General features: G+C 42.7%; 1 protein-coding gene across 1 annotated transcript in view; it reads left to right on the forward strand.

Moving 5' to 3' along the window:
- Window positions 1-15,671, forward strand: part of SCP2 (sterol carrier protein 2) — a 104,927-nt gene that overhangs the window by 26,656 nt on the left and 62,600 nt on the right. The window contains exons 8-10 of the mRNA XM_070405149.1: window positions 3,038-3,124; window positions 5,316-5,466; window positions 9,419-9,566. Of these exons, the coding sequence (XP_070261250.1) occupies window positions 3,038-3,124; window positions 5,316-5,466; window positions 9,419-9,566 (386 nt within the window). The remainder of the gene's footprint in view (window positions 1-3,037; window positions 3,125-5,315; window positions 5,467-9,418; window positions 9,567-15,671) is intronic.

The following is a 15,671-nucleotide window of genomic DNA, read 5'->3' on the forward strand; positions in this document are numbered from 1 at the left end:
GTAGTATAGTATTAGAGATAACCCAGGCCACTTGGCCATCAGACCTGTGTCTGTCACCTCCTCCTACTTGTCCCACAGTACTGCAGAGTCAGCGTGTTCATAGAGAATTTATCATTTCCCCCCAACCCTGTTTCCTGTCAGTATTCTTCATCTATGCGAGTGACATAACATATACCTAATTATTCAAGATAGTAGAAGTCATCCTTGACTTTGCCATCTCCCTCAGTGTCCCATGTGAGTTGCAGATGATTTGGGGATGGATAGAATCCCACCTCCATACTATCTTTTGAGTCCAATTTTGTATGTTAGCTCCTTATTTTTTCTTGCTGTACTTAATGCCCCAATTTCTCAGTTGGTTAACTTGCCTTTTCACTATCCCTTTTCAAAATTATAAGTCTGATCATGTCACTTCCCAGCTCAATATCCTTTAGTAGTTTCTCATTGTTTTCAGTATAAAATGTAAACACCATATATTGTCCTCTCATGATCTCATCCTCATTCATTTCTTCTTTCCCATATATTTAAAAAAAAATTGTAAGAGTATATTTGAGCCAAACTAATGACATATGCAGGGGAGCAAGATCTCAATGCTCCTTTTCCCCATCTTCTTCACCTTGCCTCCACATTGCCTCCCAAACATCATGCCCTAGCTTCAGTGAACTGTTTCACCTCAAGAGGTTTTGCATGTGCTGATCCGTTTGTCAAGAATTCTCTCTTACTTCCTCTTATTTACTTAATTTTATAGAGGAAGCTCCTTCTTATATCCGGGTTTGGTGCACATCTTGTGTACTCCCATGACACCCTGTATTACATTTCTATTGTGGCTTTTATTGCATTGTATTAAAATGGCATATTTGTTTTCATAGATTCAGACTGAGTTCCTTGGTAGTGACTGTGTTTATGTCCCCAGTGCCTAGCACAGGTTCTGGCACAAATAAGGTATTTTTTGAAAGTTGGTGATAGTCAAAGTTAACTTTAGAAGCAAAGGTGTAGACACGTATGTAGATGTTAGTTACACGAGCTCTATTTCTAAACATTTGAATTGTTTATTCCACACAAGTTGAAGTTTACTTTTAGAAACTCCCTGATAGTGTTTATTGCTGCTGCTATTTTCACCAGCGCATTATCTGAAACCACCTGATTACATTGTTGGAGGAGCCAGAGGGGATAACAGTAATTTTTTTCTTTGCAGTGATCAGAAAGAAAATGTGTGTTTTTAAAAATATATATATTTTTATTGATTTCAGAGGGGAAAGGAGAGGGAGAGAGATAGAAGATCAATGATGAGAGAAGAATCATTGATTAGCTGCCTCCTGCATGCCTCACACTGGGGATGGAGCCCGCAACCCAGGCAGAGAATTGAACTGTGACCTCTTGGTTCATAGGTCAATGCTTAACCACTGAGCCATGGGCAGAAGGAAATGTGTTTTGAAGAATGCAGATAATTTATTATAGGTTTTGTCTATTTATTTAAGAACATCATTAAACAGAATTGCATAATATCATCACCACAAAAGTTAGCCAAATGCAAGTCAGTTAATTTTGCTTTTAAGGAACTAGTGTTTTATAATTCTCCAGGAAAAAGAAATGGTTTCCTATTTTAACCTCCAACCTGTCTGACACCATCTGGGTGTACTGTAGTGCAGTTGTGGCACTAACCACCTGGAGTTACTGCAGACACCATGAATTACGGACTCAGTCCTCCACAAGACTGCCCTCTCAGGTCAGATGCCAGCCGCAAGTAGGGTCACGGGCCATCTGTACTTTTGACCAATGAGCTATAAATTAGGGGTTCCCATGACCCTATCGGGTTCGATAATTCACTAGACTGACTCACAGAGCTCAGGAAAATGCGATATTTATGATGACAGTACAGATAGTTCCCAACTCCGACTTAATGATTTTTTAACTTAACCATGGTATGAAAGTAATACACATTCAGTAGAAACTGGCTAGGCTACACTATTATGTTCAGTGGATTAAATGCATTTTTGATGTAAGATAGTTTCAATTTACAATGGGTTTATTGGGATATTGTCAACTTACAATGGGATGTGATGCCATTATAAGTTGAGGAACATCTCTATTATTATAAAGGATACAGCTCATGCTCGGCTGGCATGGCTCAGTGGTTGAATGTCGACCTATGAACCAGGAGGTCATGGTTCCATTCCTGGTCAGGGCATATACCCAGCACATACAGGTTGCGGACTCCATCCCGTGTGGGGTGTGCAGGAGGCAGCCGATCAGTGATTCTCTCCCATCATTGATGTTTCTTTCTTTCTCTCTCTTTCTTTCTCTCTCTCTCTCTCTCCCCCCCATTACCTCTCTGAAATCAATATAAATATATTTAAAATAAAAAATAAAGGATACAACTCGGGGACAGCCAGATAAAGAGGCACATAGGGTGAGGTCTGGGAGGGTTCTTAATGCAGACCTTCCATGCCCTCTCCCCCACGGAGGGCATATCCATATATTTCAGTGCTCACCAACCAGGAAACTCCACCAAGTTCATTGTCTATGTTTTTATTGGGGCTTCATTATGCAGGCATACTCAGTTGAATCATTGGCCACTTGATTGAACTCAAACTCCTGCCCCCTCTTCTCCCTGGGGTCAAACTGGCTGAAAAGTCCCAACCCTGTATTCACAAGGTTAGTCTTTCTCTTTCTGGTGAGCAGACCCTTGTGCCCCACCCACCAACAAGAGGCCCACAAGAATCACCTTATTAGCATAATGAAGACACTTATCACTCAGGAAACGCCAAGGGTTTTAGAAGCTCCATGAGGGTAACCCAGGACAAAAATTAGTCAATTTTTTTTGTTGTACAGCATGTGGTATTTTGAAGTTAGGATTTTAAAAAAATTCAATTCAAAGGACTTGTTTATTAAAGGTTAAAACTGTTTATAAAAGCCCGTCTTTTGGTTGTGAAAAGAATACTTACATATTATTCTCTCTTTAACTTCTAGACCAGAACATCTTCGATAAAAAAATTGTAATTGCTCCCTAACATTCTATAACTACTTGTTTTGCATTTAGGTATTCCCAGTTCCAAAAGGAATACAGTTTAGATGAAGTGATGACTTCTCGAAAAGTTTTTGATTTTCTGACTGTCTTACAATGTTGGTAAGAAAAACATTTTAATATTAATTGAAGTTATTGCTTCTCCCTCCCCCACTTGGGTAAACCTTAGGCTCTGTATCTGGATATATCTTTACTGTATATCTTTCTCTAGAACTACCAATGTGTTATCAGTGGGGTGTTCTCTGTGTCCCCACCTGTTGCTGGTGGGAGTGGGTTTCTTGCAATGTCACAAGAAAAGGAATTTTCTGAGACTCCTGTGGGAGAATGAGGGATATTTATTTGCGTAGGATTAGACCCCTGAGTTTCCGAGGTCCCATCTCCCTCCGTCCCGCCAAGGAAACCGTCGAGCTGTGTCTTCAGCAGAGCTAGGATTCTAGTCACTGCCCGGAGCCACCGTTCCATATTTGCACAGTCCAGTCTAGCATCAGGCCAGCTGAGCTTGTGTTCCCAGCTGCAGTTCATTGTGTGTTGGGTTTGCATGGCCATGGGACTTGTGGCTCCTATGGCCACATGGCGATGGAGGGAACATGGAGAAGTGCAAGGAAGCAGGAGCAAAGCAAGGGGAGCAAGAGATAGAATTCCTTTATCTGTGGATTTTATTTTATTTATTTATTTTTAAAATATATTTTATTGATTTTTTACAGAGAGGAAGGGAGAGGGATAGAGAGTTAGAAACGTCGATGAGAGAGAAACATCAATCATCTGCCCCCTGCACACTCCCTGCTGGGTATGTGTCCGCAACCAAGGTACATGCCCTTGACCGGAATCAAACCTGGGACCCTTGAGTCTGCAGGCCGACACTATCCACTGAGCCAAACCAGTTAGGGCTGTCTGCGGATTTTTACCTTCTAAGATTTCCCATGCTTGCAGTGGCTCCACTCCCTCTAGCCATTTTCTTTGTTCCAGGCAAGATTGACAGGCAAACACCTTCCCTAACTGTTAGGACTATAGGGCAGTACAAGAGGCAGTACACCGTCTGAGGTGGCTGTTTAGCCTACCTGAGCACCACCGTGCTCATCTTTCACCTACGTCACCCCCACCCCCACTTTACTTTGTCCGGTCCCTTCCCCCAGTGATCTGCAGGGAACAGACTGGTGGTTCCCTGGGGAATGTGAAATTGCAGCTTCCTGGTGAGGCTGCCCTGATGGACATGTCTGGCCTTCTCTTTGCTCCTCTCTATTATTAATAACTAGCTAATTACAAGGGTAACAAATGTAGTCCTCACTCTGGAGTGAGTACCCTTACTTCTCCTGCTTAGAGAAGACTGTCTCTTCTCTTGGAAAATTATATATTTTACTTTCTTCTCTCATGGCTTCTACCTACTTCATTTTAAGTGTATTTATTCATTTAAATATGACTTAGGCGGCCACTGAAGTCCCCAGATTTTTCCCTTTGTTTTCTCTGCTGTATGCTTCTACTGTAGGAAAATTTACTCTACCATAGTAGCTAAGAGTAAGCATAAACCAAGAAAAAATCATAGTTCTAATAATAATGGTAACAGTTACATCTTGAAAATTGCTTGACAATATTTATTTCCTAGAATACTGAGTTAGTACTGCATAGGTCCTGCCTGTGCCTAGTTATCACCTGGTTGCGTCCTGGAGATACTGGCTGGGATGCACGTGAACAAGTGGGGCCAGCTCTTATCTGTTTCCATATGAGGGTGTGCCCATGTATGAAGTCCACCTGAACTCGCAGAAGGCTTAATCATTTGCCACCTCCCTTCATAGCTTACTCTAAAGGAAAAGATCTATTTTGAGGAGATCTCAAAAGTCTTAACCAAAGCATGGACTCTCTGGTATCCTCTATTCCATCCTTTCCCAGTTTTCAAAAGGATTCCAATTCTGAGTTGTTTGGGAGATAGCAGAGTTGGAGCTAGTTAGCCCTATGGCAGAATCTGTACTATACCGGGATAGGAATGACCTTGTATACTTCTCAGAAGTCACCAGAAGAGGCTTCATGTACCTACAAAAGCAAGTCCAGGCTTCTTTGCACTAAGAACTTTTCGAGAGAGATTCTCAGAGACTGAGCAGTGACTGACAGCATTTAAGTTCTTGATAGAGGTTCAGCCCTCAGGAGGGAAGCATATGTAAGATTTAACTGTAGATATTACAAAGAAGACCATCCAGTGACCATCAAGCCCACCCAGCCTCTTGTCCCAGAAAGAACCCCTCGTCTGAAATCTTAGGGTTGAGGTGGACCAGGTGTAATAATTACTCTTACCTCCTCGCAGTCCCACTTCCGATGGTGCTGCAGCGGCAATTTTGGCGAGTGAAGAGTTTGTACAGAAGTACGGCCTTCAGTCCAAAGCTGTGGAGATTGTGGCACAGGAGATGATGACTGATTTGCCAAGCTCATTTGAAGAAAATAGCGTTATTAAAATGGTACATCTAAAGTTCTGTCTTATTAATTAATCAAGGAGTTTTATTTAAGGATTTCAAGGTTGCTATAGGCTCTGGATATAATTTACTTGAAAAAAAGTCTAGGAAATCTAATATTATAACCCATCTGTTAGGGGAAAATAACTGATGAGAATATATGCTTCCTGGGATAGAGTTATACATCATTATATGATAATGTTTAATTAACTAGACATGCTTTTTATTTATTTATTTTTCTTTTCTTATTTTAAATTTATTTTTTAATATTTTTTTATTGATTAAGATATTACATATGTGTCCTTATCCCCACGTTATCCCCTACTCCCCCCCCCCCCCCCCCCCCCCCGCCCCATTGTCCATGTCCATCGGTTAGGCCTATATGCTTGCATATAAGTCCTTTGGTTGATCTCTCCCCCTTGCCCCCACCCTCCCCTACCTTCCCTCCAAGGCCTGACAGTCTAATCAATGCCTCTCCGTTTCTGGATCAGTCCTTGTTCTTCAGTTTATGTTGTTCATTATATTCCACAAATGAGTGAGATCATGTGGTATTTATCCCTTAAAGAATATCCTTCAGCATTTCATATAATCCTGGTTTGGTGGTGATGAACTCCTTTAGCTTTTTCTTATCTGTGAAGCTCTTTATCTGACCTTCAATTCTACATGATAGCTTTGCTGGGTAGAGTAATCTTGGTTGTAGGTTCTTGCTATTCATCACTTTGAATATTTCTTGCTGCTCCCTTCTGGCTGCATGGTTTCTGTTGAGAAATCAGCTGACAGTTGTATGGGTACTCCCTTGTAGGTAACTGACTTTTTTTCTCTTGCTGCTTTTAAGATTCTCTCTTTGTCTTTAGCCCTTGGCATTTTAATTATGATGTGTCTTGGTGTGGTCCTCTTTGGATTCCTTTTGTTTGGGGTTCTCTGCGCTCCCTGGACTTGTAAGTCTATTTCTTTCACCAGGTAGGGGAAGTTTTCTGTCATGATTTCTTCTAATAGGTTTTCGATATCTTGCTCTCTCTCTTCTTCTGGCACCCCGATAATTCGGGTGTTGGTACGTTTGAAGTTGTCCCAGAGGCTCCTTACACTATCTTCATATTTTTGGATTCTTCTTTCGTTTTGCTTTTCCAGATAGGTGTTTTTTGCTTCTTCATATTCTTGGGATCCTCTAGTCTGCTGTTGGATCCCTGTATATTATTTTTAATTTCAGTCAGTGTATGTTTAATTTCTGACTGGTCCTTTTCCATTTTTTTGGCCTTCTCATTAAGATCCTTGAAGGTCTCACTAAGTTCCTCGGAGGTCTCACTAAGTTTCTTGGAGGTTCGTAGAAGATTCTTGAGTAGCCTTATAACTGTGGTTTTGAACTCTATGTCCTCCATTAGTTTGCTTTCCTCCATTTCTTTCATTTTTGACATGTTTCTTTGTCTCCGCATTTTTGGCTGACTGTGAGGACCCTCTGTGTCTATAGTGGAAGAACTGCTGTGCTGGAGACACCCTTATGTGGTAGGACTTGCTTCAGTGGGGCTTTGGTGCTCACTGAGTAAATCTAGTATCTGACCAGGAGTACCCTGGCTCCTGGATCTCCAAGTCAACCACTGTGTGGGTCCACCCAGCAGGAGCTACAGATATCAACAGATTTCTCCTCTTTGTTTGGAGTTCGGAAGTTTTGGAGCTCTGATTCAGCTGCAGTTTGTTAGGCTGCAAAAGCGCAGGTGCCTCCTTTGTGCCGCTGAGCACAACTTGGGAGGGGATGTAAATTGAGTGGGGCGGGGTCTCAGAGAGTCCCCAGGGCGGAGCAAACAGCAATGGTGTCCTCAGCCACTCCGCCACTCCGACTCTGTGTCGCAACTCCCTGAGTGCCGCGCGCCCCCACAGCAACAATAATCCCTGCGAGCAGCTCTGTGAGAAAGTCACCCTCGCTTTCCGACCCGCTGCAAGACAGTCCCGTTTCTCCCCGTAGGAGCCTGGGACCCCTGAGTCTCGCTGTAAATGAGTTCAGTGCTTTCGAGAGCTTGTATCCCCTTCCGATTGAAAAAAAACCCGCGCACCCAGGTGCAGCAGCCTCGCGTATGCGCCACGATACCTTTGTTCTTGGTGCCTCTACCTCCTACTCAATGCACTTTTTTTCTTTCCTTCTAGTTATAGAACTTACACTCGGTCAGCTTTCCCGTGGTTCTGGATGATAGCTGTTTTGTCTTATAGTTGTGGTTTTAATGTTGTTGTGGGGGGCGGCACGTACAGGTTTGTACCTTATGCCGCCATCTTGGTTCTCCCCCGTGCTTTTTATTTTTATTTTGAATTGGTTAAATATGCTTAGAGTTCCAATCTTACAGAGTTAAAGGGAAAACAAAGATGTTTTCAGGGAACTTTATTGACACTTCAAAAAAATTATTTTTAAATATATTTTTATTGATTTCAGAGAGGAAGGGAGAGAAGAGAGAGATAGAAATATCAGTGATGAGATAGAATCATTGATAGGCTGCCTCTTGCACACCCCACACTGGGGATCGAGCCTGCAACCCAGGCATGTGCCCTGACCAGAAATCGAACCATGACTTCCTGATTCATAGGTTGGCACTCAACCACTGAGCCACACCAGTTGGGTGACACTTCAAAAATCTTTATTGAAGGTTAAGTACAAAATGGAGAAAATAAAAAAGATGAGAATTCAGACCTAGAGTTAGTTGGATATTTGAATGAAAAAAAAAAAAAAATATATATATATATATATATATATATATATATATATATACATTGAGAGAGAGAGAGAGAGAGAGAGAGAGGGGCCTGGTGCACGAAATTTGTGCATGGGTAGGGTCTTTAGGCCTGGCTGGCGATCAGGGCTGATTGGGGCCTTCCAGCTGCTGGCCGGGGGCCTTCCTTCCTGCTGCCAGCTGGGGCCTTCCTTCATTCTGCACCACCCCCTGGTCAGCACACATCATAGCAAGCGATCGAACTCCTGGTCTCCCAGTCGAACTCCCAAGGGGACACTTTGCATATTATCCTTTTATATATATAGATATAATAAGACATATATACATATGCATACAAATATAAACAATTATAAATGCTAAATTACAATTTACAAATTTTACAACAGTGCTCAGAATTTGAAAATGTTCTATAACTTGCCCAAGATCACAAAGCTAAGGTGCTAGGGTGTGGTAGAGGTGGAACTCATATTTAGGTTTTCTAACTATAGTACATTTGCCACTATGCCGTAGTTTTATTCTATGGAGAAAAGTTCAGTTTGCATGTTATCTGAGATTAAAGAGGTGTTAAGAGCATGGATTTTGGAAAAATGTTTTTGAATCCCTAAAAAATATTATTTATTTTCTTTCTTTTTTAAAAGTATATATTTTTATTGATTTCAGAGAGGAAAGGAGAGGGAGAGAGAGAGAGAAAAATCAATGATGAGAGAGAATCATTGATTGGCTGCCTCCTGCATGCCCCACACTGGGGATAGAGCCCGCAACCTAGGCATGAGCCCTGACCAGGAATCGAACTGTGAATTCCTGATTCATAAGTCAACGCTCAACCACAGAGACACGTCAGCTGGGTGAAGATTGTTTATTTTCATATAAAAATTCCCTCATTATTTTTCAGTGTATCTGAATCATAATGATCTGTTGATAAATCTTTTCAGCCTGTTTACCACAACTATACATTGTGGATTAATAGAGTTTTTATAACAACGTAAGATATGGCCTGAAGAATTATAAGTCCTTTTATGTATTTGATTTGAAATTCTTTCTTTTATAGCACCAGATTTAATATGTATATTTTCCCTCCTGGATATCCTTTTATTTGGATTCTCTGTATAAAATAGAATCAATAGATATTTCAATATGTGTGGTCAATTCTTAGCTGTTAAGTTTATGCCTATTAATCTCATATAATCCTTATATAAAAGTCCCAATTTTGATGCCTTTACTTTACTTATATGTGATTTTGGTTTTAGGTTGGCTTTGATATGAGTAAAGAAGCTGCCAGAAAGTGCTATGAGAAATCTGGCCTGAGACCAAGTGATATTGATGTAATAGAACTTCATGATTGCTTTTCTACTAACGAACTAATTACTTATGAAGCATTGGGACTCTGTCCAGAAGGTACTATCTTTCATGAGATGCTTATTAACTTAGTTTCTCTGATAAATTTTCATTTTCACCATTAAAGAAAAGAATTCATTAATTGCTTTCTCCTCTACGTTGCCTCTGCCACATTGCAAAGTGAATGTAAGCTACCTCGATACTGGACTTCTAGAACCTGTAGTCTGGGACAGTAGTAACACTGAAATAACAGGGTTTGCAAATAATTTGTATTATGTAAATCAGGGATATTTTTTTTTAAAATATATTTTATTGATTTTTTACAGAGAGGAAGGGAGAGAGATAGATAGTTAGAAACATCGATCAGCTGCCTCCTGCACATCTCCTACTGGGGATATGCCCGCAACCCAGGTACATGCCCTCGACCGGAATCGAACCTGGGACCCTTTAGTCCGCAGGCCGACACTCTATCCATTGAGCCAAACCGGTCTCGGCAGTCAGGGATATTTTTAATGTTCTGTTAAGTGGGGGGGTGGGGGAAGGATACAAAATTACAGTTGTAACTCGATATTTCAAATTGTGTTTGAAGATTTGCAAAAAGAAAAATGGAAAAACTAGTTTATGGGACCTGGAGGATTTTTCTTTTCATGTTTGAAGTGGTTGCACCATTTTCCATTACTACCAGCAGTGTATGAGAGTTTTAGTTGCTTTAAATCAGTGATGGCGAACCTTTTGAGCTCGGCGTGTCAGCATTTTGAAAAACCCTAACTTAACTCTGGTGCCGTGTCACATATAGAAATTTTTTGATATTTGCAACCATAGTAAAACAAAGGTTTATATTTTTGATATTTATTTTATATATTTAAGTGCCATTTAACAAAGAAAAATCAACCAAAAAACTGAGTTTGTATGTCACCTCTGACACATGTCATAGGTTCGCCATCACTGCTTTAAATCCTTACCAATACTTGATGGGGTCAGTTTTTAAAAGTTTAGCCATTCTAAAGATTATGTAGTATGTATTATTTTTATATCACTGATGACTAATCATGTTAGCATCTTTTCATGTGTATATTGGTCATACATATATTTTTTTGTGTGAAGTGTCTGTTCAGAACTTTTGCCCTTTAATTATTGGGTTGTTTGCCTTCTTTAAGAGTTGTAAGAATGTATATATAAATTCTGGATAAAGTCATTTGTCTGATATCTGTATGTTGTGAACATTTTCTCCTAGGCTGTGGCTTGCCTTTTGTTTTATTAATAGTGTTGCTTGAAAAACAGCATTTTAAAATTTTGATGAAATACAAATTATCAGTATTTTTAATGGTTTATGTTTTTTGTACTCTAAGAAACTTCTGCCTATCTCAAGGTCATAAAGATTTCCTTCTGTTTTTATTTCCAATTCTATAAATTTAGATTTTTTTATTTAAGCATATAGTCCACTTTGAGTAAATTTTTGTATATGGTGTAAAATAAAAGTCGATATTAATCTTTTTTATTTTATACACATATCCAGCACTACTTGCTGAAAAGACTTTTCTCTCCCCATTGAATTGCATTGGCACCTTTGTCCAAAGTCAATTGCCCATATATATGTGAGGGTCCATTTTTGGACTCTTTCTTCTGTTCTATTGACCTACATTCTTTTAAAAAATACATGTTTGTATTGATTTTTTTAGAGAGAAAGAAAGGGAGAAAGACAGAGAGATGTGAGAGAGAAACATCAATCAGTTGCCTCCCATATGGATCCCGACTGGGGACTGAACCTGTAACCTAGGCATGTGTCCGACTGGGAATTGAACTGGTGACCTTTTGGTGTACTGGACAATGCTCAACCAACTGACCCACACTGGCCTGGGCTGATCTGTATTTTTATCTTTTTACCAATACCAAATTATTTTGGCTACTGTAATTACATTATATAGTACTATAGTGTATAGCAAGTCTTGAAATCAAATAGGGTAAGTTCTCCAACTTTTGTCTTTTTAAAAAAAATGTATTTCTTCACCTGAAAATATGCTTTTTATTGATTTTAGAGAGACAGGAAGAGACAGAGAGACACTCAGAGAGAGAGAGAGAGAAATAGAGAGAGGGAGAGAGAGAGAAACATTGATTAGTCGCCTTCTGCATGTGCCCCAACCAAGGATTGAACCTGCAACCCGAGTCTGTTCCCTGACTGGAAATTGAACCTGCCACCTGTTGGTGTATGGAATGATGCTTCAACCAACTGAGCGACACTGTCCAGGGCCAACTTTGTTCTTTTCAAAAATAATTTTAGTTATTTTAGGTCCTATGCATCTCTAAGCACATGTTAGAATTAGTTTGTCAATTTCTATAAAAATATAGCAACAGCCCTAGCCGGTTTGGCTCAGTGGATGGATCGTTGGCCTGCGGACTGAAAGGTCCCAGGTTTGATTCTGGTCAAGGGCATGTACCTTGGTTGCGGGCACATCCCCAGCAGGAGGTGTGCAGGAGGCAGCTGATCGTTGTTTCTCTCTCATAGATGTTTCTAGCTCTCTATCCCTCTCCCTTCCTCTCTGTAAAAAATCAATAAAATATATTTTAAAAAAAATACAGCAACAAAAAACTTGCTGGAATTTTCATTGGGATTCCTTTGAATCTATAGATACATTTAGAGCCAGTTGTCAGTTTAACATTGTTGAATCTTCCAATCCATTAGATGGTATGCATTTCCATTTATTTAGCTTTCCTTTGGAAAATTTCCTAATGGAATATTATTTAACTATAAAAAAGAATGAAAATCTTGCCATTTGCAACAACCCAGGTGGACCTTGAGGGCATTTTGCTAAGTGAAATAGAGAAAGACACACTTACATGAGATCTCGGTTTATGGAATCTGGAAACAAAACAAAACAAAAAAACAAGCTCATGCCGAAACCGGTTTGGCTCGGTGGATAGAGCGTCAGCCTGCGGACTGAAAGGTCCCAGGTTCGATTCCGGTCAAGGGCATGTACCTGGGTTGCGGGCACATCCCCAGTAGGAGATGTGCAGGAGGCAGCTGATCGATGTTTCTCTCTCATCGATGTTTCTAACTCTCTATCCCTCTCCCCTCCTCTCTGTAAAAAATCAATAAAATATATTTAAAAAAAAAACAAAACAAAAAAAAAACAAGCTCATGTATACACAGAACATATTGATGGTTGCCAGAGGCGAGGGTTGGGGTGTTGGCGGAATGGATGAAGGTAAGTAAAAATATACAAACTTCCAGTTATAAAATAAGTCATGGGGTATGTAATGTACAACTACATTGCATGGTGACTATCTACACTAATAAAAGAGAAACATGGTAATTGGCGTACGACCGCTACCCTTCCCATTGGCTAATCAGCGTATCCTTATGCAAATTAACTGTCAGCCAAGATGGTGGCCGGCAGCCATGCACTGAAGCGAGCAGGGAGGCTTGCTTCCTCCAGACACTACAGACTCCAACGTTCCCCGTTCCCTGTCTCACTTTCCGGCCTCTCAACTGCAACTCTAAGCAACTATTACTATGTTGCAAATAAGAAGCTAAACAAAACCGGCTGTCAGTCAGCCCCGGACCGCAACATTGTATCCATGTTTTCAGCAGGGAGGCCTCAGAGCTAAAGCTGGCCAGAATAAAAAAAAAAAAAAGAAAACAGGAGCGGTTGGGAGCTTTTAGTCAACTGCCAGCGGGAAAACAGCCCTCAGCCCCTCAGCCAGCCTGGCCAGGCACCCCAGTGAGGACCCCCACCCTGATCCAGGACACCCTTCAGGGCAAACCAGCCGGCCCCCACCCGTGCACCAGGCCTCTATCCTATATAGTAAAAGGGTAATATGCCTCCCGGCACCGGGATCAGCGGAGCAGCGAGGCTCCCGGCACCGGGATCAGCGTGACAGGGGGCAGCGCCCAAACCCCCTGATCAGCCCTGCTCTGTGCCTGCTAGGGGGGAGCTCCCCAATCCCCCGATCGCCCTGCGGCTCTGTGTGACAGGGTGCAGCGCACCAACCCCCTGATAGGCCCTGCTCTGTGTGTGACAGGGTGCGGCGCCCCAACCCTTCCCCCACGGGCCTTGCTCTGTGTGTGACAGAGTAGAGCCATAACCATTCCATCGGCCCTGCCCCGAGTGTGACAGTGGTGGTGCCCCAACCCCCTGATCGGCCCTGTTCTGTGGGTGATAGAGGGTGGCACCCCAACTCCCCTCCACAGGCCCTGCTCTGTGTGTGACAGGGTAGAGCCATAACCATTCCATCGGCCCTGCCCCGAGTGTGACAGTGGTGGCGCCCCAACCCCCTGATCGGCCCTGTTCTGTGGGTGATAGAGGGTGGCACCCCAACTCCCCTCCACAGGCCCTGCTCTGTGTGTGACAGGGTAGAGCCATAACCATTCCATCGGCCCTGCCCCGAGTGTGACAGTGGTGGCGCCCCAACCCCCTTATCGGCCCTGTTCTGTGGGTGATAGAGGGTGGCACCCCAACTCCCCTCCACAGGCCCTGCTCTGTGTGTGACAGGGTAGAGCCATAACCTCCCCATTGGCCCTGCCCCGAGTGTGACAGGGTGCAGCGCCCCAACCCCCTGATCCGCCCTGCTCTGTGTGTGACAGGGGGCGGTGCCCCAACTCCCCTATCGGCCCTGCTCTGTGAGTGACAGGGGGCAGCGCCCCAACCCCCTGATTGGCCCTGCTCTGTGCGTGACAGGGGGTGGCGCCGCAACCTCCCCATTGACCCTGCCTTGAGTGTAACGGGGCGGTGCCCCAACCCCCCAATCAGTCTACCCTGAGCGTGACTGAGGGTGGCATCGCAACCTCCTGATCCGCCCTGCTCTGTGCATGACGGGGCGGCGCCCCAACTCCCCAATCGGCCCTGCTCTGAGCCTGACCAGGGGCTGCACCTAGGGATTGGGCCTGCCCTCTGCCACCCGGGAGCAGGCCTAAGCCAGCAGGTCGTTATCTCCCAAGGGGTCCCAGACTGCGAGAGGGCACAGGCTGGGCTGGGAGACCCCCCTACCCCCGAGTGCACAAATTTTTGTGCACCGGGCCTCTAGTCCTATATAATAAAGGCTAATATGCAAATCGACTGAAAGGTGGAACAACTGGTCGCTATGACACGCACTGACCACCAGGGGGCAGACGCTCAATGCAGGAGCTGCCCCCTGGTGCACTCCCACAGGGGGAGCGCTGCTCAGCCAGAAGCCGGGCTGGTGGTTGGCATGTGCAGCGATGGTGGCGGGAGCCTCTCCTGCCTCCCATGGGGAGCGGGCCTAAGCCAGAAGTTGAACATCCCCCGAGGGCTCCCAGACTGTTAGAGGGCACAGGCCAGGCTGAGGGACTCCCAGAGTGCACGGATTTCGTACACTGGGCCTTTAGTAGTTAATAATACTGAATTGTATATTTGAAAGTTGCTACGAATATAGATTGTCAAAATTTGCATCATAAGAAAAGTAAATTTTGTAACTACATTTGGGGATGGATGTTAACTAGACTTATTGTGGTTATTTCACAATACAGACAAATATGAACTCATTATGATGTCACTTGAAACTAATATAATGTTATATGTTAATTATATCTTATAGATTTGATGATTAGATTATGCAAATACATGTGAAATAATTAGAACTAAGGCCTGACAGAATAGTGCCCATCAGTAGATGAATGGATTAGAAAACTGTGGTACATCTACACGATGGAATACTATGCTGCTGTAAAAAAGAAGGAACTCTTACCATTTGCAACAGCATGGATGGAGCTGGAAAGCATTATGCTAAGTGAAATAAGCCAGTCAATGAAGGAAAAATACCACATGATCTCACTCATTCATGGATAATAAAGACCATTACAAACTTTTGAACAATAATAGATACAGAGGCAGAGCTGCCTCAAACTGATTGTCAAACTGCAGTGGGAAGGCCAGGGAGGGTTGGGGGACAGGAGGGAGGGGAGTAAGAGATCAACCGAAGGACTTGTATGCATGCATATAAGCATAACTAATGGACATAAGACACTGGGGGGTAAGGGAGGGCAGGGGTTTGTCAAGGGTGGGGGGGGGGGGAAAGGACACTTATGTAATACCCTTTGTAATACTTTTAGCAAAAAATAAAAATAAAACAATAATTAAAAAAAAAAGCTATTAGCTGCCTCTGACAACCACAATTATCCTCATTACCTCAGGATTTCACCTCTCATTA

The sequence above is a fragment of the Myotis yumanensis genome, unplaced genomic scaffold (assembly GCF_028538775.1).
Source record: "Myotis yumanensis isolate MYYU_CA2020_CCGP unplaced genomic scaffold, mMyoYum1.0.hap1 SCAF_2, whole genome shotgun sequence".
Taxonomy (NCBI): Eukaryota; Metazoa; Chordata; class Mammalia; order Chiroptera; family Vespertilionidae; genus Myotis; species Myotis yumanensis.